The sequence below is a fragment of the Aplidium turbinatum genome, chromosome 15, assembly GCF_918807975.1.
Source record: "Aplidium turbinatum chromosome 15, kaAplTurb1.1, whole genome shotgun sequence".
NCBI classification, from domain to species: domain Eukaryota; kingdom Metazoa; phylum Chordata; class Ascidiacea; order Aplousobranchia; family Polyclinidae; genus Aplidium; species Aplidium turbinatum.
This window is the reverse complement of record NC_137486.1, coordinates 2,969,404-2,992,046: the sequence shown is the minus strand read 5'-3', so window position 1 is coordinate 2,992,046 and position 22,643 is coordinate 2,969,404. Positions and strand designations below refer to the sequence as shown.

The 22,643-nt window shown below is 37.4% G+C and overlaps 2 protein-coding genes across 2 annotated transcripts in view; both read left to right on the top strand.

Moving 5' to 3' along the window:
* Nucleotides 1–7,619, top strand: part of LOC145784406 (N-acetylated-alpha-linked acidic dipeptidase 2-like) — a 43,770-nt gene extending 36,151 nt beyond the window's left edge. Inside the window, exons 8-13 of the mRNA XM_082596217.1 lie at nt 484–713; nt 1,487–1,577; nt 3,064–3,316; nt 3,952–4,033; nt 6,128–6,220; nt 7,396–7,619. Of these exons, the coding sequence (XP_082452343.1) occupies nt 484–713; nt 1,487–1,577; nt 3,064–3,316; nt 3,952–4,033; nt 6,128–6,220; nt 7,396–7,594 (948 nt within the window). The 3' untranslated portion in view covers nt 7,595–7,619. The remainder of the gene's footprint in view (nt 1–483; nt 714–1,486; nt 1,578–3,063; nt 3,317–3,951; nt 4,034–6,127; nt 6,221–7,395) is intronic.
* Nucleotides 7,620–16,212: 8,593 nt separating this feature from the next.
* LOC145783883 (N-acetylated-alpha-linked acidic dipeptidase 2-like) overlaps nt 16,213–22,643 on the top strand; it is a 28,549-nt gene continuing 22,118 nt past the window's right edge. The window contains exons 1-2 of the mRNA XM_082595639.1: nt 16,213–16,400; nt 22,444–22,538. Coding sequence (XP_082451765.1) covers nt 16,213–16,400; nt 22,444–22,538 — 283 coding nt within the window. The remainder of the gene's footprint in view (nt 16,401–22,443; nt 22,539–22,643) is intronic.

Sequence of the window (22,643 nt, the reverse complement as noted above, 5' to 3'; positions counted from 1 at the left end):
AAGTTTTCCAACCCCAAGCTAAGCAAAATGAGGAAAAAAGTTATTCACCCACGTAAATCGAACCACCCTATTATAGGTGTGTAAAGAAAGTATACTCTACAGGTAGTTGAATTAACAAGTAATTATGAGCATTCAGTAAATATCCATGCCTGATGGTAATAGTGCAATGCAGGTTACATTAAATTAGTAACGGTGCAAACAGAAGCCCTTCTATTGTCATACGTAATAAACGCCTTCGTATCCCCTTTAGATAGCCCTGGCTAAAGTACTGGCTACCAAATTTTAAAGGCAACTCCGTGTGACGAATTTGTCACAAGTGGCGTTGAAAAGTTAATGTTTGTATGGAATTGTGAAAGTGAAAAGCACTCAAATTTTTGAGTTGCGGCCATTATACTAATAATTTTAATTGTAGCCTACCATTTGTTTATACTTTGCTTTCGAATTGTGATGATACCACCACCGCAAAGATTGTGTTTGTTTCAGCAATTCCAAAAAGAACTAGATTCCCGTGCGGTTGCTTACTTAAATATCGATATCAGCGTCACTGGAAATTACTCTATGGTTGGTCTCGGTGTCGCAAGTTTACGGGATGTAGTTTACGATGCAGCAAAGTCAGTTACAAATCCTGACACCACTGAAATCGCTGCGGGAAGAAAGACGGTGTACGACACATGGAAGAAGCGACTAACATTGTCAGAAACAACAGTGCCTCTGTATGTTCAAGTCGTATGTCAACTGTGCCAGTTGTTTGGACAGTGCTTCTATTTTACTAGGTGTTTAATCTTTGATTAACATAGCCTACCGTATTGTTGCTTTTAATTTATTATCTTATATTAAAATCGTTAACAATTTATGTTAAAATCGTTAACAAGTTATGATCGTTAACAATTAAGTTTCCCCCTTTTTTTCGAACTTATTTCAAACTTTGCGCGCGATAAGTTTTTGTCCAGAAGTTGAATTTTCATTTTGCATGTTTAGTTGTTTTCAGCAATATGTCCTGTGTTTTGCTATGCTAGACAGGTAGTCACTACCTGGTCTAGCCCCCTGAAGAAGTCAGTCGTGTCTGATTGGCAGCAGTGGCCGAGCAGCAGTGGCCGAGTGGTTAGCGCGTTGGGCTCGCAGTCGAGAGCCTGCATGTTCGACTCCAGCCACCCGCACTTGCTGTTGTTTCTCTGGGCAAGAAACTTTACGATAATTGCCTCTACCCAGTGATCGATTTCGAGTAATGGGTAGTACCAAATTTAAGTCATAAATAGAGTAGACAACCGGTGTACGTCGGAAGGCGTACCCGTATACCGATGCATAGCGCTCAAGTCCGCTTTTCCGCAATGCAGGATAAAGATAATAAAACAAAAACAACGATTGACGTCGGAATAAAAGCAGATTTTCTCTGTATACATCTTGTGATAGTTTAGCTTAATTTGCACCAGTAGAACATCTCATATTATTTAATTTATATGAAAACATGTGTTTTATTTTTTCCCAGCTACCTACCACTGGGCTCTGGGAGTGACTTTACCGCATTTCTCCAAAAAATCGGTGTGCCATCGGTTGATATTCACTACACATATGACCAAGTAAGTTTATAAAAGCTTGGCAGTATCCAATTTATAGAACATGTTGTCTGTACATTCTTACACGAGAGCTTCTTGTAGGGAGCCAGGACTTCCTAAGATCCCACCTGTTTTGATCGAAGGAAGAATATTACAAAAAATATATATTTGTGTCATCATCTTCAGAAACACGACGATGTTTCGTTCTAATGAACTGCGGGTTTACCATGCGGAGAAAGTTTGCGAGTCCCCAAACTTATGGTAAAAAGCGATTTTGTCTCTCTGCTTTAATGCCACATTGGTCTGCCTACCATGTGCAGCCCAAACCTTCACTTGGCTCATCCTCTATCGCGCTGTACAGTCACATTAAAGATAACACAGAAACATTTTTTATCCGAGTAATCAACTAAGAAGATTCGAACTAACGCTAAAACCTCGAGATATTTGCAAGACCACGATTAGGGTTACTTAACGTAGGCTAGTAGACTACGTAGCGTAGGCTTCGTAGAGCAATTTCAAACCGTCTCTTTGTAAGAAATAGAAACCGAAGTACTGCATGGTAGGCGGTTTGTTAGAAAAGTAGCCTACTTGTTTAAACTGAGATTAATTCTTCTTTACAATTAGGAAAAACTTTTCCGTATCATGGAAGATCTTTGTACCATGTTTCTTCATAGTAGATAGGTCAGCGTGTTAGTGGGTGTTGTTCTTGCATAAATTCGTTGGTGGTTGTAATGGTAGTTGTGCCTTTGTGTGCTTTTGTGTTTGGGCAGCCTGTGGCGTTAGTATCAAAACGAAGTTTGTTTCCAAGACGTTGTATATTGGTCCCGTTGAGAGGTACCTTTGGAACGGAGTCTTGATGATTTTAATGGTCAAAGCTCTTTTTATTAAGCAATGAGCACGAAAAGTTTAAAAAACTGCATGTTTTTGATTATTTGTGCATTGGCATCAAGGCCATTCTATTTTTAAGAAAAAAATTACCTTTTACCTCGAAGATAACTGGTTGGTTGGTTTTACTATTTATCCTCGAACAAGAAGCATCTGAAAAGTTATTCCTGGCAGTTTTCCATGCTTGCAAACGCTTTGAACAACTGACGCATAGCCGATTATTGAGATTGGCAAAGTGAAGTTTCCGATTGTCAAAGTGTTGTTGTGTGTGAATTATTTCCATCCACTAGGTATCTCTGAATGGAGAGCTGTCAAAGTGCGTTGCTTAAACCGAAGCAGCGCTTGGTCGAGGTTTCTTTGTGCACAAAGTCGGGCACTTAATCAATGGAGCTACTAGGACGGACTAGTGTCACCTTCATTAGCTAGTAGGATACATATTTCCTTTCCTAAAGAATTTCTAAAATGGTGTGTCAAGTGGTGTCTTGGCAGCTCGGCAATGTCATTGGTACATGACTCAATATAGACTCCATCAAATGCTTTGGGAATTATTGATGTTTATATTTTTCTATTCCGAATTTTATTGCCTGGAATCATGTTGCATGCATCAAGTGTTCGCATTTTTCAGAGCCTTGGACTTAGGTTTTATCCTCTCTACCACACAATCTACGAAACATTTGAGTTGGTGACCCAACATATTGATCCTAACTTCACCTATCATCGAGCTGTTGGCCAAACGTGGGCCGAAATGGGAAGAAGACTGGCGGATTCAACATTTCTTCCAATTGATCCTAACCTCTATGCAAGTTATCTTGAAGCGAATAAATTTCTGTTTGAAAGAAGATTTGGAATATTACTGGCAAACAATAGCATTGACATAGGTATGTGCGAACCTGTTTTTCTATGACCCGTTCCTGTTCTACAAACTTTTCTTTAATCTCTTGGTATTGTACTAAAGTTTATTTCACTTTTTGCTTAAACTTTTTTCGATGACGTAACCTCATAACGTAAAATTGTGATCACACCTTCCTCGTTATGCTCATTATTAGACCTTTGTTACATGTCTCCAGCAAACCAATTGATTTATTTATTCTTTTTAATTAAGAGCAGAAGTTATTTTCCGTTTTTTCATGCTTTCTTGGGTAGTTCTCTTACATCTATTTTACTACTTTGTTGGTAACTCAGTTAGGTGTCACACTGTAGTTGGAGATCCTTATAAGATTATTCATTTGTCTATAAGCGGATGATGTATCCTTTTATACGCATAAAAGCAACAAAAGAAAATCTTGTCGACGTTTTTTGTCTCTAATTGGTGCAAAAGTTTATATTGGTAAACATTTGATATAATTACTAATATCCCAGACCAGAACTTTTTTAACTCTTATTCTCATGTGACTATGTTTTTCTTGTCAGGCAAGAATGCCTCAGAATGAGGTTTAATGGAGTTGTGTCATCGCAATATTGAAATTAGTAAATCAAATGTTCTAATTTAATTCACTTCATTTCTATTTCGCAGCTGTGTTGAATGATGCAATCAAAGTTTTTACAACAGCAGCCATAAACATTCAACTACGGATCGATAGCGCTGATACAAACAAGTGGGTGACGTAGAAATAAAACCAATGAGAATATTTGCTTTGCGTTTTCGCAAATCAGCAACAGAAAGCTTACAAACATTCTCTCCACTTCCCTTTCAAACATGTGGCGCAACGCAAGGAGACTTTTCTTTACGCGTTTCTTCTGATGATCCTATTGAAATGAAACCGGCTGTTAGTGCTTTTAGTGAACTAGTAACCAATTTTGATGTAATTCGCTCTGATTGGCTTTTCGCTTGGCATTGAGCAATTTTTGTACTAGGCTATTAATAGCAGTTATTGTTTAACTTATAAAGCTTCCTATGTTCAACTTAATTCTTTTAAAACAGGAGATTGTTGAATTGTTGATCAATGCTTATTTCAGAAATGTAAGCATTGGTCAGCAGCCTATCAGCACTCACAGTTTTGCCATGACTGTGGCTACAACGAAATATTGGTTACGAATGAAAAATAGAAAATTTGTTTGTGAAGGTCGCAAAAAAATAATTAATTTTTGAAAACATCAAATAAATATTCAAATAATACCAAACCAAGGAAGTTTCCAGGAATATTTGATAAAACTACCATTCAACGATTTATAGGCAGAGAAAACTTTTTCTCGAACCGTTAAAAATTAATGATCAGATCGCCGCTTCAATGCGTGATGGAAATCTACAAGTAAATCTGCATCAGGCATTGCAGAATGCAAAAAACAGTATTGCAGAACGCGTTTTCGATTATTAACTTCTCATCAGTGCAACTACGTTTATGAACGCAATAACAACGGCCAAATTTAAACTCAATACAATACATTACAAAGATTATAAGGACATATTCTCAGTGTTCAGTTGAATATTAATAAATCCAGAGACATCAGACAATACGTGATATTCTGATCAAAAAATTTTAATACAAAGAAATTTAACCGAATGCTTCGCTACAACCAGCGTTGCCTAATGGTTAGGGCAGAGGAGTAATAATTTCGATTTCGTGGGTTCGATTCCCACCCTCTGCTAATACTATTTTTTCTTCTGCAACTGAACTGAGTGCAACAAGGATCTTAATGACTGCAATCAATGGAGTTTATAAGGAAAATTGTCACTAAAACACAAAGCAATTTCACATTGAAAAGCAGGCACTCTTCGATGAGTGGGTGATGTTAAGTGCCTACCACTCTGCAATGCCTGATGCAAATTTACTTGTAGATTTCCATCACACATTGAAGCGGTGATCTGATCATGAAATTTTCAACGGTTCGAGAAAAAGTTTTCTCTGCCTATAAAACGTTGAATGGTAGTTTTATCAAATATCAAATGAATAGATCTGATCTTTGATCTTGTGTGGCAACGTATATCTCAGAATGGTTACAACTTCGTTAATGTCATCAATCGTCACAAGAGCGTCACGAGCTCAGCAAATTCTTCTAAGTGTGTGGCTTCAAAACTTATAAAACATTTGTTTTGGTTAGGAGACGCAATATACTAAAATTTGAAATAATTTTTTTAGGGGTCCCTGACCGCTTTAAGGGTAACAAAAGGGGTCCGCCAAAGCAAAAAGTTTGAGAACCACTGATATAATGTACTGAAAAATTTAATACAATATTTGTGCCTGCATACAATTTGTCCATACGCTTCTGATGCATCCTAGCTTGATGTACGAGAATGTTGATAAAGTTTTGTTAAGGTAACGCTGAGAGGTACCTTCATCATTCTGATGACCTTATTTTCCTTACTTCGCTTTTGAACGTCTCAGACAATTATGTGAAAAAAGAGGGACATTTTTCTTTGGCTTATCTGCAAACGTTTCTAACACGACTCATTTCTTTTGCTTTCGTATATCGGACCTAAGCCAATAAATGAAGTGTGCAAGCAAGAAGCAAATCCCGATACAATTATCTAATTTATGCCTAAAGTTGTGTACGAGATGGTTTTTCGTAATATAAGATTTGATTTGGTATTTCAAGTTTGATGCAATAAAACGATTGATACGTTTTAGCAGAATGTAATTAACCGATTTCGTCTGCTAATAATGAACATGTATTAAAGGTTTGACTGCTCTTGTATGACGTGCAGTAGTACAGATCATATTGTAATTCGTAAATACATTTTCCTTTATCAGTGCATTGGAAGTACGATCCTTCAATGATCAACTGATGCAATTGGAACGCGCCTTCATTGATCAAAACCCTCTGCCGGGAAGAAAATATTACAGGTGCTGTATGAAACATTTGACTACGGTTACACTTTCCAAAATGATACATATACGAACTTAAATGACGAATACACCAGCACCAGTGTAACAAGCGAGAAATTAACGTGCAGTCATTTGTTGAACCTGTTTGGATCTTTTGAAACAAAATTCAAATTTCAAAAAGACTATAGATATCCTTCTCAATCCCAGCTTCCATCATCTTAAATCAAGCTGGGTCGGTACTGCATTGCTGGATTTTGTTTTCGGGACATTCTTTTATTGGATCTCATCCGCCCCGTCTGCTCAATGATTACGCGCCCGACTCAAGATCAAGCGGTTCTGGTTCGGCTCTCGGTGTGTGCGCTTGAGCAATGCATTTCATGACTGCTCTCCTTTCAGAGATACCTACTGTAGTCGATTCGAAAACTTCACTTTGTCAATCTCGGTGACCGACCTGCATCAATGGTTCAAAGCCTCTACAAGTATGAGAAACTGTCAGGATTAAGCTCTCATAGAAGCTTTCCCAGTCGGGATCAAGTTCAGTTTAATCAATCAATCTTGATATCATTAAATCGGACTACTAAATTACTCGCTCATCGGACTACTACCTTAACGTGGTGAGTTTCCGTGCCTCAGTGACCTCTAGAGCTGTACTGGCAGGAGCTAACTGCTCCTGGAAGGGTCACCCATGCCAGGTTGGTTGAAAGGCAGAGGCCAGACAAAACGTAGTCCAAAGTACCCAACGGTGGAACAGGCAGATGAAGTCAATCAAGCTCAACGACTGTGAAAGCGGATGAAGGGTGCAGTATGCCACCAGCTCCAATCGTCTTGGCTTGCCTTGCCATTGGATAAAGCTGATGGCCTTGTTGAGTTTATGTGTGCTTGTTGAGTGAGCGCCATCAAGTCCACGTTAATCAACCCACGCGCAGGCGTCTTCGCAAGACTTTATTGCAAAGACCATCATCCTCGAAGACGAGGGATAGCCATCATATCATTAAATTTTTTCATAAGATCAGAGCTTATAGGATGCGGTGATTATATAAATCTAAAGATCGGTGTGGAAATTAAGCAAAAACAGTATTTACGGAACGTTTTCATCATTTCAAATTATACTTGTATTAATAATGCGTTTATAGCTCCTTGAATATTTCAACAAATTACCCGAGTGGATTTACATTTTAACTTATGTTGACCAGACACGTCATAACAGCTCCAAGCCTTCACGACACGTACGATAACACAGCATTCCCAGGTCTAACTGATTCCTTGTTCGATATTGATGTGGATCCGGATCAGGAAGGACGTTGGGAGGAAGTGAAGAGACAGTATTCCATTGTTGTATTCCATATTCTATCAGCAGCCGCGACACTGGATCCAGTTGTTCCAACATCATAAATTATCGTACAGTTGAGAATTTCAGTTTAAGTTTAACTCATATACATGACTTTGTATAAATTATTAAAAATATAATGATTGTGTCAAATTGAAGATCATTTGCGTTTTGTATATTACATTCATTGTTTTGCATTAGTCGGTCACTAATAAACCAACAAAAGTTGATCACTTTAAGTTAGTGGTTCTCAACCTATGGGTCTAGACCCAAAGTTGGATCACCAGCTTTTTCCAGTGTGCCACGAGGAGTCTTCAACAGAGTAGTAAGAGTTGATGGAATTTCTAACAAGTCAGAAAAAGAATGATCGAGTTGCACTTTTCAAGTCTGTGGAATGGTTAGCGCAACTGTGCTATACTTGACTGATATTTATTTCAGTTGCTGGATCAACATCTTGATCTGGACTAAACAATACTGATATCATCGAACGCATTGACTCCATGAAAACTCAGTTCAATAGTTACTTCCCTGATGTTGGCGTCAATCTCTTTTCAGTTGCGAGAGATCCCTTTTCTGCAACCATAAGCAACCACACGGCATTGAACATAATACATTAAAGTGAACATAAACTATAAACTACGAACGTTTTCGGCCATACACATGTTACCAACAAATGGAACTGTTAGAATTTTTTCAATTCACGCTCGTCCGCTTGAGAGTGCGTAGAACGTGAATTCAAAACCCCCCTGAGCACCCCATTAAAAAGCCATGTGGGGTAGTTGTTCGCGTTAAATTAAGAACGTAAACGCTTGACTTCATTATTAAAACTATCAACATTAGCGCAAATATCTTGTGCTCGCTTGAGCAGGCACTTAATTAATCCCTATTTGTAGGTAGAAGGACATACAGCATTAAAATTAAGAAGGAGGTTGATATTGGTTGGTTTTCGCCAAACCCAAGTGTCAAATTTGTTGCTATTAATTTTAATTTCGACATCTAGAAAGGGAATGGTCTGGTTGGCTTTTTCTACCGTAAAATTTATATTAGGATGTTGTGAGTTAAGAATGTTGAGAAACTGCATACAACAATATCATCATTAAATATAGAGAAAATGTCAACAGAACGTAAATACCTAAAATTTAGGATGGCAATTTACATCAGTTTGAGAAAAAAAAATTAAGAAAGAATTTAGCAAGAGCTGGACCTAGGCGAACCCATTGCCACACCAACATTTTGTTTATATAATTTGTCTTTATGTGGAAACATACCTTCGGTGGCCAGGTGCAACAGTTTTATAAAAAAAATATTTTTTAGTAGGTGGATGGTTGGGCTGGTCTTGAGAAAAAATACAATTAGTGATATAACGTCTATAGTTCCATTTAAAGGAACATTGGTGAATAATGGCTTTACATCGAAACTAACCATCAGTTGATTCATGGCACATTGAAATTATTGACTTTTTTTCAAAAAATTGTTAGCAGAATTGAGCATGTAATTATTCGGCATAGGCTATATGGTTTGATAATAGAGTCTAAAAATTTTGCCAAACGGTATTCAGGGGCAGAAATCATTAATACAACAGGACGTGCGGAATTATCTTTTTTATGAACTTGGATAAGACCGTAAAGTTTACCTTGGCTGCTCCCAGAAGGAATTAATTTTCGTGTTACGTCTTCATCAAATTCTTTGAGGTACTTTCTCACATTACAACCAATAGATCTCTCTTTAGAAATAATCGGATAAATTTTGGTAGTAGCGTTAATATCTTTAAACTTTGTTGTATCATTTACAATAGTGTCCAGTTTGGAGAAATAATAATCGGAAGAGTCGAGAATTGTCGTTCCTTTTTCCTTGTCGAATGTGCAGACTTTAATGTCCTTGTTTAAAGATAGAGATTTTAATGCTTCGTAGGCCTACTTCCTATCTGCATAACGTCTTTTCTTAATTCGTCATATGATGCGCTTTTTGACTCTTGGAAGTAACCACCATGTGATGTGCCTTTTCTCCTGCTTTGCCGTTTCATTCTTATGCATTTCGTTTTTCAATTCATGGTGTTGGATCGTCCCTCAAGGTTGCTTAAGGAGACTTTCCGATTTAGAAAGCTTGTATTGTTAGTCTCCCTACCCTTTTCCAAACTTCATTCAACGCACAACGTTTTGAAGATTAAATGATATGAGATGTTCTACTGGTGCAAATTAAGCTAAACTATAACAAGATGTATACAGTGACAATCTGCTTTTATTCCGACGTTTCGTCAATCAGACACGACTGACTTCTTCAGGGGGCTAGACCAGGTAGTGACTACCTGTCTAGCATGGCAAAACACAGGACATATTGCTGAAAACAATGTTATGTCCTGTGTTTTGCCATGCTAGACAGGTAGTCACTACCTGGTCTAGCCCCCTGAAGAAGTCAGTCGTGTCTGATTGACGAAACGTCGGAATAAAAGCAGATTGTCACTGTATACATCTTGTGATAGTTTAGTTTAATTTGCACCAGTAGAACATCTCATATTATTTAATTTAATGCCTGGTGAACAGCCTCATTCAAGTTTTGAAGATTATTTGTCTTTTTCTTTTTAAAGGATTAAAAATAGTTCTTTACAAACACCAAACAATATCAACACCAAAAGATCTCAGCCATCCGGACGGCATTAACAAAAAACTGTAAACAGTGCAACAATACTGGCTCTTCCTTTGAGAAAGCGCCTTCCCGCAGGCAAAGTACTAACGAATTAGGTGACGCGTGCGCAGAAACAATTAACCAAATGAGCCTCGAGAACACTGCGGCCCCTAATTATGACAGATAATTATAAGCGGTTAAAGAAGAGATTCATCGCCAGGCCTACACAGTACACATAGATATTTACTAACATGTACGTAAATACGTGCCTGCTGCAGCAGGCTGGTGGGAACAATTAAAAGTATACATATACATTGAGTCGAACACTACTCACACAGGATTTACCAAAATAGCGAAAAGTGCTGAGTTGCCGGACAACATCGGCTACGAAGTTCAGTTACACAAACTGGTGCAAATGGCAAGGAATAGCAATAATGGAACAAGCCCTTACGCGACATAACTTGGCGTGATGCGCACAGATAAGCTAATAAAGCGTCGCATAAGGATGCACAAATTATGATGTGATGATTAGATGTGATACGTAAGGGAACCGCTAATATTGAGCCACTCAGGGCATCACGTAAGTTAGACATACGAAAGGTACAAAGCATATGGAGCTCTAGCAGACGTATAGCCTACTATAGCTATGTTGGGAGCCATTTGGTCCACCACCCACCGAACGAGTAGGTTATACCTAGGAAAGGGGACAAGCAAATTAGTAAGGGCTCAGTTAGAGACCTACAGCAAAGACCTACAGTAAAGACCTAGTCAAGGTCATTATCAGTCTTGCTTTAACCGGAAAAAAAGTTCAAATAGTTCGAAATTGTGAAACAAAACTTTGTAAAATGAAACAAAAAAGTAACAATATCAACAAAAAACGATTTTTAATATTTTGCAAGAAAAAGCGTGATGATTCAGAAGTTTGAATTTCATCTCCGTGTAGATCTAAGTCGAAAAAAATGTTCTCTCGCATAGCAAAGCAAACAATATGAAAGTGTAGAAACACCAAAACATATGATCCAGGAATCTGGTATCGGTAATTATTTAAGAAATGAAACTCACAGCATCACTGAAAAAACTGATGGTGTATAGTAGGGTGTACCATTTTGCAAAAAGTTTTTAGAAATTATTGCGGCTACGTATTACGGGCTTCCACTTTTGTTAAAAAGTATTTTGGTAGAGTTTCAGAATTTTCCCGCCAAAACTGTGGTTCTGCCGCCATTTTGAAAAAATGCCGTCCAGATAAGATATTATGAAAATCTGCAGCCTTAAACTGGCATAATGTGATCATATAATATGTCGATTACGGGGTTTTTGGGGTCGCAGAACACGAATCTGAAGTCAAAAGTGCTCTACGACAACAATTTTGCAAAGTGAAATTTTACCACTTGAACTTTATGGTGAAATTTTACAGACATGGACACAACCTGACCAAGAATACCTCACCCCAGAATGAGCATTCCTGAAATATTGTCAAACTGTTGAAATAACAACACGATTCATTTACAAACAAATTGAGTTAATCACTCTCAAACACGATCCATCCCTGTTTCTTCTGCATGCTATTCCTTATGCTTCAGTCCTGATTGATTTCAATTCCCAGTATTTCATCAACACAATAGCCTACCAGAGTTATGCAAACACTCAATTTACTGAATTTTTGACGAATTTCTTTAACAATTGAGTTTGGCTAAGGTACCTTTTTTGTAATTTGAGAACTGTGCCTTTGCATGGCAAGCAAGAGAGCTTGCCGGTGGCTTTCGTCAGAACACCTGTCAAAAAAATCAGTGATTAGCTTAATCCCGCGTTCCGCAATATCGTTGACCATCCTTACGTTCAAAACGAATTTGCTTAGTTTCCTATAATCACTGAAATTTTTCCATTCTGATACTGGCATTTGTTGCTACTCTTGATCAGTAAGTTCCAAATTGCTTTCCCAATTGTTGCCTCCAGCAATGTAGCCTACAAGTACCTTGCCACTTTCCTGAATTGACGGCAGTCGTATCAAATACCTCCATCAATGACACCTTTCTCTCTCCAGTCTTCCACCAATTTTATAACGGCCTGTTCCTGAGATGATCTGGTGCCGTCTGGTCTCATGCACCCCCAGAAGCTTTCATTTCTGCATTACCTTCATCATCAAAACTAACGCCAGATACATATACACAGCACTGTTCTGATGAAACATTTCCTCTCATTTTCAGAATCTTACCGGCCCAGTGAATTATTGCCAAATCAGGGGCCTGGAACTCATCTCTGATAATTAATTTGGGAGTGAGAGGACCTATAGTCTTATTAGCCAGTCTATGAGCTGCTGTGACTGATATTAGTATCTTCGACTTGTATGCCGGACGCTTGAGCCACATAGCGAACATTGTTCTTTGCCGATAGCTCATCCAAGTCGATCAGATGTTAAAGGTATAGGCTAGGCGACGTAATACCCATTTTTTTTTCATTCAGGAGTCTTCCAGTTGTCACTGTCACTTTCTGTTTCTTCATCTGCACTTAAGTCCAACTTCACGGTTTTCGGATTGTCAGCAACATCCTCTTTCTGTTTCCTTTCACCAGATGCACTGTGTCATTTTTCTCTAGCTCAGTCCCGTCTCTTCTACAGAGCATCTCTGCCCAATGCGCAACCTAGCCTACTTGATCTCTCTGGAGCTGATTTTTCAGATGTTCCAAATCTGTCTCCCAGTCAATAATACCGAAATGCATGAGAATTGATCGCGAAGTAGTCTTACATATATTCAGAGGATCCTTGAGCTTTTCTTCCATATCACGCAAACGTTTTTTTAAATGAATCACTATTATTCCTCTCACGCCTGGAATCAAGTTCTAGATACCAAGTTTCATACAAATTCTTCAGATGCCGGTTTATATCCGCATTTTTAACAATAACCTTTCACGATTACTTCTCTTTTCCAGATTGTTTCTCGTTTTTCTTGCCAAATACCTAACCCATGCCAAAATGATGTTTCCATACCAGGGGAATTTCCTCCCTTGCTATCACGATGGATTGGTTGATCGTTCTGTGACTTTCGTCTCTGAGGAACAACAGCCTAGCAAGAACGTCAGAGCTTTTAGGAAGCTTTGGAACACCTAGTCTTTCGCTAGTGTTCCCAATGAGGAAGAATTTTCTTTTTGGTTTTTGTGCCAGTGAGTGGTGTGCTTCACCGGCCGTCTCATTCAGTGCCATTTATTACTGATCGGAATCTTGTAACTTGCGTACGATCACTAGCTACTCTTCGAGTCACTGAGCTAATGATGGTCTTCGTCGTGTAGAAGTAAAGCATTTACCCAGTTGGGAGAGATCACTTCCGCTTTTCGAGCTTTTTGGTCTGCCGTGGGGTACTCTGTTGCCGTCCATTAGTTAATAAGCAGGTAGGTTAGTAACTAAGTACAGGCTATAGGCTATACTGTGGACTAGTTAGTAGACTTTCATCGGATGTGAAAGTAGCCTACACAAGAAAGTACATGTTAATTTTTTCCTCATACTGATTGATATAATCACACCGACTAGAAAAGTTTATGCATAGCCTACATGCATTTCAAGGTTAAAATGACAATAAGATGCTCTTTTCATGTAAATCTGCGTACAAAACAGTGTGGTCACATCTATATGTCAAAATTCACTTTGCAAAATTGTTGCCGTAGAGTGTTTTTAACTTCAAATTCGAGTTCTGCGACCCCAAAAACCCCGTAATCGACATATTATATGATCACATTGCGCCAGTTTAAGGCTGTAGACTTTCATAATATCTTATCTGGACGCCATTTTTTCAAAATGGCGGCAGAACCACAGTTTTGGCGGGAAAATTCTGAAACTCTACCAAAATACTTTTTAACAAAAGTGGAAACCCGTAATACATAGCCGCAATAATTTCTAAAAACTTTTTGAAAAATGGTACACCCTAGTGTATAGGCACTAGCCAGGGGCGTAATCATGGGGAGGGAAAATGTCTCCCCTCGAAATATTTTTAATAAACATTTTACTCTCTGTTACAGCATCATTTGATAGAGTTTTACTGTTGACTTCGGCTGAACGAACAATTTTAGGTGTTTTTTCAAAGTTTTCTGGCAGAGGCTCCCATGCCCCCTATGGGTGTTTCACCTTTACTAGCAATATTTAAGCCATATTGTTTGAATGATTGAATAACATTTCTTTGCAAACGATCAACTTTTGGGCAAGCAAAATTACCCAAAATGGCCAGACCATCATCACGATACAACTCAAGCATCTTCCTGTCAACAATAACAGAAATTTCGTTCAAAAGAAACAAACCAATCAACTCGCAAACCTCTGTACCATCATTATATTATTATTAAGTATCATGTATTATGTTCTTACCATTTGGTATTTTGTTTGTGTGTTTGGGTGGCTGCTGACTTTGGTGACCTGCTGGTCTTTCCGGACCATTTATTCCAAGTTTTTTCTCAAGATTATTCTCATTACAACATGCTGTATATACTGTAATATTATGACTGCCAAATTGTTACCACGGCTACTTTGACACGATCCCATGAAAGTAAATACATAAAATATATGAAACTGTCGTTATACTTGCTTTAACAACTGCGGCAATAACTTATCGAATGCGCAGGTCTGGCCTTTCATCCTTGTTAAGTTTTATGAAATAAAATTTATTGCATCGTGAAGTAATTATAAAAATTGAGTGAATTAAAAGCAGTTTTTAGTTAGAAAAGCCAACAAATGGCGTAACTTCGATGTTTCTTGGTATCGTCTCAGATCAAAAGAAGTGAAAAAGTGACAATCCGTGACACCCCTAAAGTCAACACTTTTCACAGCGTCAACGGCATTATCGTCATTCTTATGCAATCTCTTAAAATTCTTGGCAAACAACCTGCTTACAATTAAATGCACACTGCGTTGGCCAAAATGAAATCAAATTTTTACTTTTGCCATTCTTCACTAATGCACTAGTGACTTTTGTGTTTACAAAGCAAAAGAACGGTTTGCATAAAACAAACATTTCATTGGTAGTATAAAACCAATGCAAGGAAAGCAGATGCAGCAGAGTGGCATTCATGTAATGTCGGCAGCATAGAGATCACTGTAGAGGATTATTATATAAGTTTAATAACCTATGAAGCTTCAAGAACAAGGAAGCCCCCTTGAAAATGTTGCCATGTGCAACTTAAATCTAGCAACTTATGAATGGAAAATTAATTTTGTTCCTCACTTGACTGTGCCGCACGTATGCTGACAGGATTGCATGACAAAGAGCTACATAGACAGATTTTAGAAATAACGTCAACACTTCGATTAGTCGTGAAGCAATAGTTTGGGAACCCATTCTCATGTTGTTTTTTCTGATTTTCACGATTGAACAAATATTTAAATTTTTTTTCAACTTATCTGTTTCCCTTCAACACTAGTAGCCCAATTAGAAAATTAGCTTTTTTCCAATGTGAAATTAATCAATTTATACACACGCAAGATCAACTGCAGAAAAACAAAAAACACATCACCATCCATTGTCTGTTCTTGTTAGTTAAAACTAAAGCCCTGTTTCACACATACATACTGTAGTAGGTTTGGAATATACAGCCACGTGCTTTGGAATAATGTCAAGACGATGATTCTTTGAGCGCTTAGCAGACGTTCTTACCACTTAGTGATGCGGTTGACGTAATGTGGAAAAATTTGAATAATTTTTTGTCAAGTTTAGTTGCAAAAGTCGTGGGATCATTAAAAAATCATATCTAAAAAATACACGGCTGGATGTTGTACAAAAGATTTTATTTGTAACAAAAACATGTGTTTTTGAGTAACTGTTAGAAATTACTTTTTTCATCGTTTTAAGTAATACTTTTAAACTTGGCGTTTGATTGATGAACCAAACTAACATCTTGAACTGCTTCAAGGCAATCCAACAAGTCAACATATATATACAGCTTGGAGGGAGACAAATGAATGATGTCTTAGTGCAACGGTTTCAAGCAATTTTCAATATTAGCATTTCAAATAAATACACAGCCTTGAAATAACCGAAAACTTAACATCTTGCAAAGCAGGCGCTGATTAGGACCCACTTGCAACATGTGGTCAACTACCCGAATAGTAATCCTGAGTTTAGTTTTATCCTGTGTCGGAATAGGAATTGGGGTGATAATTGGATACTTTAGTCATCCTAACAATGCTGGTCTTGTTATGGCGACAGAAGATACCTCCATATCAGCCAAACTCATGGAAGAAATGTCGGCGGAAAACATTAGAGACAATTTGAGGTGACGCAAAGACACAACTTGATAATTTTAAGACCTATACTATAATACGATAAAATATTTCTTTTCTCATAATATAACACTCAGTTTAATAGTTTTGAGTAAGAAATAATTTTATTCTGTGCCCTCTTTTTTTTTGCTGCTATGTGTTTAAAAATTATAAATACAGTGCAATATCTAAAAAATCAAATTAGCAAAGCTACTATAAATTGGCAAAAACAAAAGTTATTGAAATTGCAATAAACGTTTGAGCACAATTTGGATAGCACACAACACACGAAACCAATTTTGAAGGCGTGCGTGGTTTCTGTAAGACTATAAATAAGAGTATTCAAAACTGAAGCGTCAAAAGAACATCGTTTCTTAAAGTGATTGTTGCAGTGTTGCACGTATTTAAAAGTTTGTTTGTTTGTTTTATTATCTTTATTCTGCATTGCGGGAAAGCGGACTTGAGCGCTATGCATCGGTGTACGCCTTCCGACGTACACCTGCCCCACGCTGCAGCCGACTGCAATGTCTGTTTCCGGTTGTCTACTCTACTTATGGCTTAAATTTGGTACTACCCATTACTCGAAATCGATCACTGGGTAGAGGCAATTATCGTAAAGTTTCTTGCCCAGAGAAACAACAGCAAGTGCGGGTGGCTGGAGTCGAACATGCAGGCTCTCGACTGCAAGCCCAACGCACTAACCACTCGACCACTGCTGCCGGCCACTCGGCCAAAAGTAAAATATGAGCGACAGCAGTCGCTAGACAGAAAAAGACAGAAAAAGAACTAGGTTTGTTTTATTTTTTGTAGATTGTTTTGGAAAACTGAAAGACATTTCTGGTTATTCTTAAATTTGTAATGATTGAAAAAATTGTTAGAGTAAAAAAGTTTGGATGTATAAAAACGGAAAGTTCACTATAGCCTACAGGTAGTGTGGATACAATAACCTTCTTTTACTGCTGTAGCTATACTGTAAAGTGCCCAAAGTAGTGAACAGTGAAATAATACATTCTGTACATTTCTTCTGCTATTTCCTTGTGCCTTTCAAATATATTTTGTGTAAGTATATGCTTGTCTTTGGTAGAAGAAAGCAAACTCTCTCCCGAAACAATATTATCTTATAATAATAATGTAATATGTAATAATAACTTTTCTTAACATAATCAAAGAAATGGGAGCTGATGTCGCTCAACCACTGTTCTGGTTCTTCGATGAAAAGTGAATCAATTAATTATCAATCTGTTTATATGAGAGTTGCAGTCCCATGTTGGTGTTGCTTATGGCTTTGTGGAATGAAACTGTTTTATGCTTCCTACAGCTTTGTGAGTTGCAATGTAACTTTAGGCAACTTGTTCAACTTAATTCTTCTTTTTCTGTACATGTGGTATTGTGCTTGAGAATAAACTGATAAACAAGAAGACGCCACGCACTAGCAAAGTTGTCAACTTACACATTTGTTTAAGGTGAAAGCCCAGAAAATAGAAATCATGTCGACCAGTAATCAATCTGTTTGTATCAGAGTTTCAATCGCATGTTGGTGTTGTTTATGGCTTTGTGGAATGAAACTGTTTGATGCTTCCTACAGCTTTGTGAGTTGCAATGTAACTTTAGGCAACATATTTAACTTAATTCTTGCAGCTACGACAATCATCGATAACATTGCTCCTCCAGTGGAAATCTGTTAAAATAGGCCCTGGGGTGAATACGTGAAACTACTATAGATATTCGAACAAAGATTCATTCAACGGCAGCTCAATAAACGAGCGATAATAATGAATCAAAACTTTTGTGACAATTCCACATAAATTAGTGTACGTGAAGCTAATCGCTTCTCGCCATAACCACTTAGGGCGTGTCAATTTACTCAAAAATTTTTAATTCAAAATGACGGGTGTTAAAAACTTGTAGTTGGACCAGAAACTTCGCTAAATATTTTTTTTTTTCAAAAATAAATGACGTCTTGCTTGGTAAATCGTTCCCTAAAAATTCAAATATTTGACAATTTTTCAAATTTTATCGACCTCCAGAAATTTCATTTACAACTTGTAGGTTCTGTGATGTCATAGTTTGCTTCCTTTTGAAGCTTGCTAAGGAGGTGTGAGATATCAAATGAAGTACTATGATATCATAAAGTGCAGAAATGCTAGCAAAAAAACTCTCATTAACCAGCAACTTTTGCCTGCGATGACTGCAATTAAGGTAGGTTAATTCGATTTAATTCAATTACTGTAAGTAAACTAAACTTAGAATCAATTAAACTTAGTACCGGTAGTTGTTGATTAACTAACTTTTGGAACAGTAAATACTATTGCTGTATGACAATTTTTATTTCAACGCATGCCAAACTATCAGTTAACAGTAGATGTTAATCAGAAAATATATTTCGCACTTGCTAGTGCATCTTCAGTTCTGATCTGAAGATGCACTAGCAAGTGCGAAATATATTTTCTGATTAACATCTACTGTTAACTGATCCCTGGTACCTTAGCAATTGAGGTTTTAGCTTTGAGATATGGACCAGGGATCGTTGCAGAACAAGACTAGGTCAGAAAGTGAGGCAGACTCCGACTCAGCTCAGCAGCAGCCTAGAGCAGTTAACTACATGCCAAACTATATTTTATCATGTTGCAGATTAACAATGTTATAGAGCTAATTATGATATCAAAATCTTTTGTGTGATTTGATATGGATTTAAAGCGAAAAACCAGGAGTAGTACATTTACACACATGAACAATCTGATTGGAACTGGAAGAGAGCTGCTGCCATCTGAATTGCCTACTCTACGGGATGTGTTGAGATGTGGCATTCTGTTGAGAGAAGAGTGTAGTGAAGATATTAGAAACTATCCATCAACAAGCCTTGCTAATGATATCTACTCAAAAGTGATTGACAAATGGAAGCTTGTTAACTGTTGTTTCATATCCCCAGTAGTAAACTCTAGGTTAATTGTTGAAGTTGAAGTAAGTTAAACTCTAGGTTGAAGTTAGGGTAAACATTACACGGAAGATTCAAGAAAATTGGGAGCAAGCCAAAAAAATATCTTTAGGGAGAGGAAAACTACATCAGAAAGAAGCATTCATTAACAAATTGGACAAGCTGTTTGACATTCTTACTTGCAAATGCCGAATTGTGTTATGCTCTGATTATGGGTGCACTGTCAATGGTATTTGCGAAAAAAAAATTCACATACACTGCAAGTGTAACAAAGATGTGAAAATCCCTGTCAAAGTACTTGCATTTATCAAAAGTCAAAGAGAAAAAAATGGATCTTTGGGACTATATCAAATTGACTTACCAGATTATCCGGAGCATAGCAGACTAATAAAAAAACTAAAACGACAAGAGGATAAAAATAATCTATTTAAGTTTAGCGAACAGCAAGAAATGAAGATTGAAACCACAATCTCCAGTGATGAAAGTAGCACAGAAGACTTTCAAAGTGATGCATGCGTTGAAAACGATCCAAGCTACAATATTGAAATGCAGGCACCAAGAATGTCTTCATCTGCTGCTCAACAACCACAACGAATACAGTATAATCGACTAGAAATTCCTCACGTTGCTATGCAAAGTATTCGGTACGGAGTTGGCTTGCGCGCAACAGCTGCTATTACTACAGCAGCATATATTGATGCTGGTTTAGTTACTGGGAATGATCACACTTTTGTTGTGGATCATAATAAAGTCAAAAGGGCTCAAGAAAGACTATCCGATTTCATGAGCCGGACACCTCATGACGCATCGGCAGTTCGCTCAATTGAATGCATTTTTTATGATGGTAGACAAGATATAACAAAGATTATGTTGCATGCCGACAACTCGAATCGACAATTTCCCAGTATGATCAAAGAAGAGCATTATACGGCATGCAGTGAGCCTGGTGGAAACTATGTCTGCCATTTTACCCCAGTAAAAAGTTCTACGAAAAAACATGCCGAAGTTATTGCTGATCATCTGGTTAATTTTTTGAAGGAGACTGGAAGTGACAAAACCCTGCAAGCAGTTGGTGGTGACTCTACAAATGTCAATACTGGTTGGGAGGGGGGTTCAATGCACTGGGTTGAAGTTAAGCTTGGTCGAAAACTAAACTGGTTAGTTTGTGCACTTCACACAAACGAATTGCCACTCCGGCATTTAATAACCTGCTTGGATGGAAAAACTTTATCTAACAACAAATGGGCTGGAAACCTTGGGAAAATGCTGGAGAACGCAACTGACTTAGAAATACATCAATCCTTTTCCAAGATATCTATTGGAGAAGCACTTGTTCAACTTGAAGATAGTGTTGTAGATAATCTTTCGACTGACCAAGCATATGGTTACAGGATGACACAGGCAATCAAAACTGGAAATCTTCCCTCGGATTTGGCTCTCTTACACATTTGCCTTTTACACATCCCTGTCAATCATGCTAGATGGTTGACCACAGCAAACAGATTTTGTCGAATATGGGTTTCGAAGCACAATCTAAAAGGAAAAAATCTCAAAAATTTGAAATTGATTGTTGAATATATTGTTGGTGTCTATTACCCTTGTTGGTTTCAAATTAAAGTCAAGCACAATTGGATTGAAGGACCACGGCATATTTTGTTTCAGCTTCGTCTACTTCAACAGCAAAACAAATCTGTCATACAAGCAGTTTTGCCGACAATCAAACGATCAGCGTGGTATGCATTTAGCGAGATGATAATTCAAACTATGTTGTGCTCAGAAGATATGGAAGAGAGGAAAAAAGGTCTGGAAAAAATAACAGCAATAAGAGGCGGTGACAGAGTATCCAGTTTAGGTGATGACTCTGTTCGTCCTAGAAAGACTCCCACAATTAACATTAATGCAACTTCTTTGATTGTAGATAGATTGACGTATGACAGATTGAATTGATCGATTGGTCAACAGAAGTCTATGAACTGTTATGCTACCATTGGAAGAAATCAAAAAGTTTGTTGATACGCCAATGAAAGTCCCTGAATGGCCCTGCCACGGCCAAGCTGTAGAAAGATGTGTAAAGATGGTGACAGAAGCTGCAAGCCGAGTTTACACCCAAGAAAAGAGAGATATAGCTTTGTTAGAGTTCAACAAGCGAGTCGACAAATTATGAGTAAAAATGAATCGAAACAGGATTTAGCTCAAATTACAATGCCTGCAACTTTTTAAAACTATTTTTGTATTTGTGAACAGCATTTCAGACAATTTTGCAAAGTTTGAAAAAGATACACAATTTTTGGCAATTAAAGGTGGTTTAGGCATTTTTTTACTAAATTTTCAAGATTTCTTCTAAACAAACTTGTTTTTCTTACTTGAAAGAACAAAAATTGAACAAATAATTGTTGGTTATGTCAAAAAATATAATGCGGAATAAAGTGACGAAGAATATTTTATGCTGGGAAAGAATCAACTTAAAATAAATTGAAAAAAAAATGTTTTTTTGAGAATATTTTAACTTTTTGTTAATTTACCAAGCTAAACAACTAAAATTTATTGAAAAAATTGCATATTCTATCTTACTACAAGCATACACAAGTTTTTAGACCCCAGCATCTAAAAAAAAATACAATAAAAAATTTATTGCTATAATTGACACGCCCTTATTAACGAGGGCTGTGGAGTCGGGCAAAATATCTACAATTCCGACTCCTCAGTTCATAACCAGCGGATTCCGACTCCGGTTTCAGTGTTGCCAGATTTTGGAGAGTTGTCAGATTTTATAAAAAATTGTAAAATTTAATTTAACTTTAAGTTGTGATCGAAAATGAAACGGTGACTTTCATAAAACTCACAAGAACAAACACTTTTATTTTCTAGTTTGTTTCAACAGCGCCATATATTAACAAACAAGCAGAGTAAATGTAATTGTCAAGACAATGCGTTGTACAACGTTTGGTTGAAATTATCAAATGATCTTGTTTTACAGCTTTTGAACGAGAGTTTGTTGTTAAAATTTTATGTTAACAAGTAAGGAAAAGAAAAATTGTATACTGAACAAAATACAGTCCTCAAAATTTTGATAATTTTAAACAACATTTCAAGCAATCAAATTCAAGTTAAATGTTGTGCAGGTTTCTTAGCAAACGGCCTCACATTGCTGGGAGATCAGTCGATGAAGTTGAATTGGTTGAATTCGTCAAACAAAGTTTTACTGAGGCCGGACTTGATGCAGTCTTTGTCTATCCCAGTGTTTCTCAACCCCGAGTCCGCGGACTCAAATGAGTCCGCGGAAGGGCCTGGATGAGTCCGCGAGCACAGTTGCTTTTGCTAG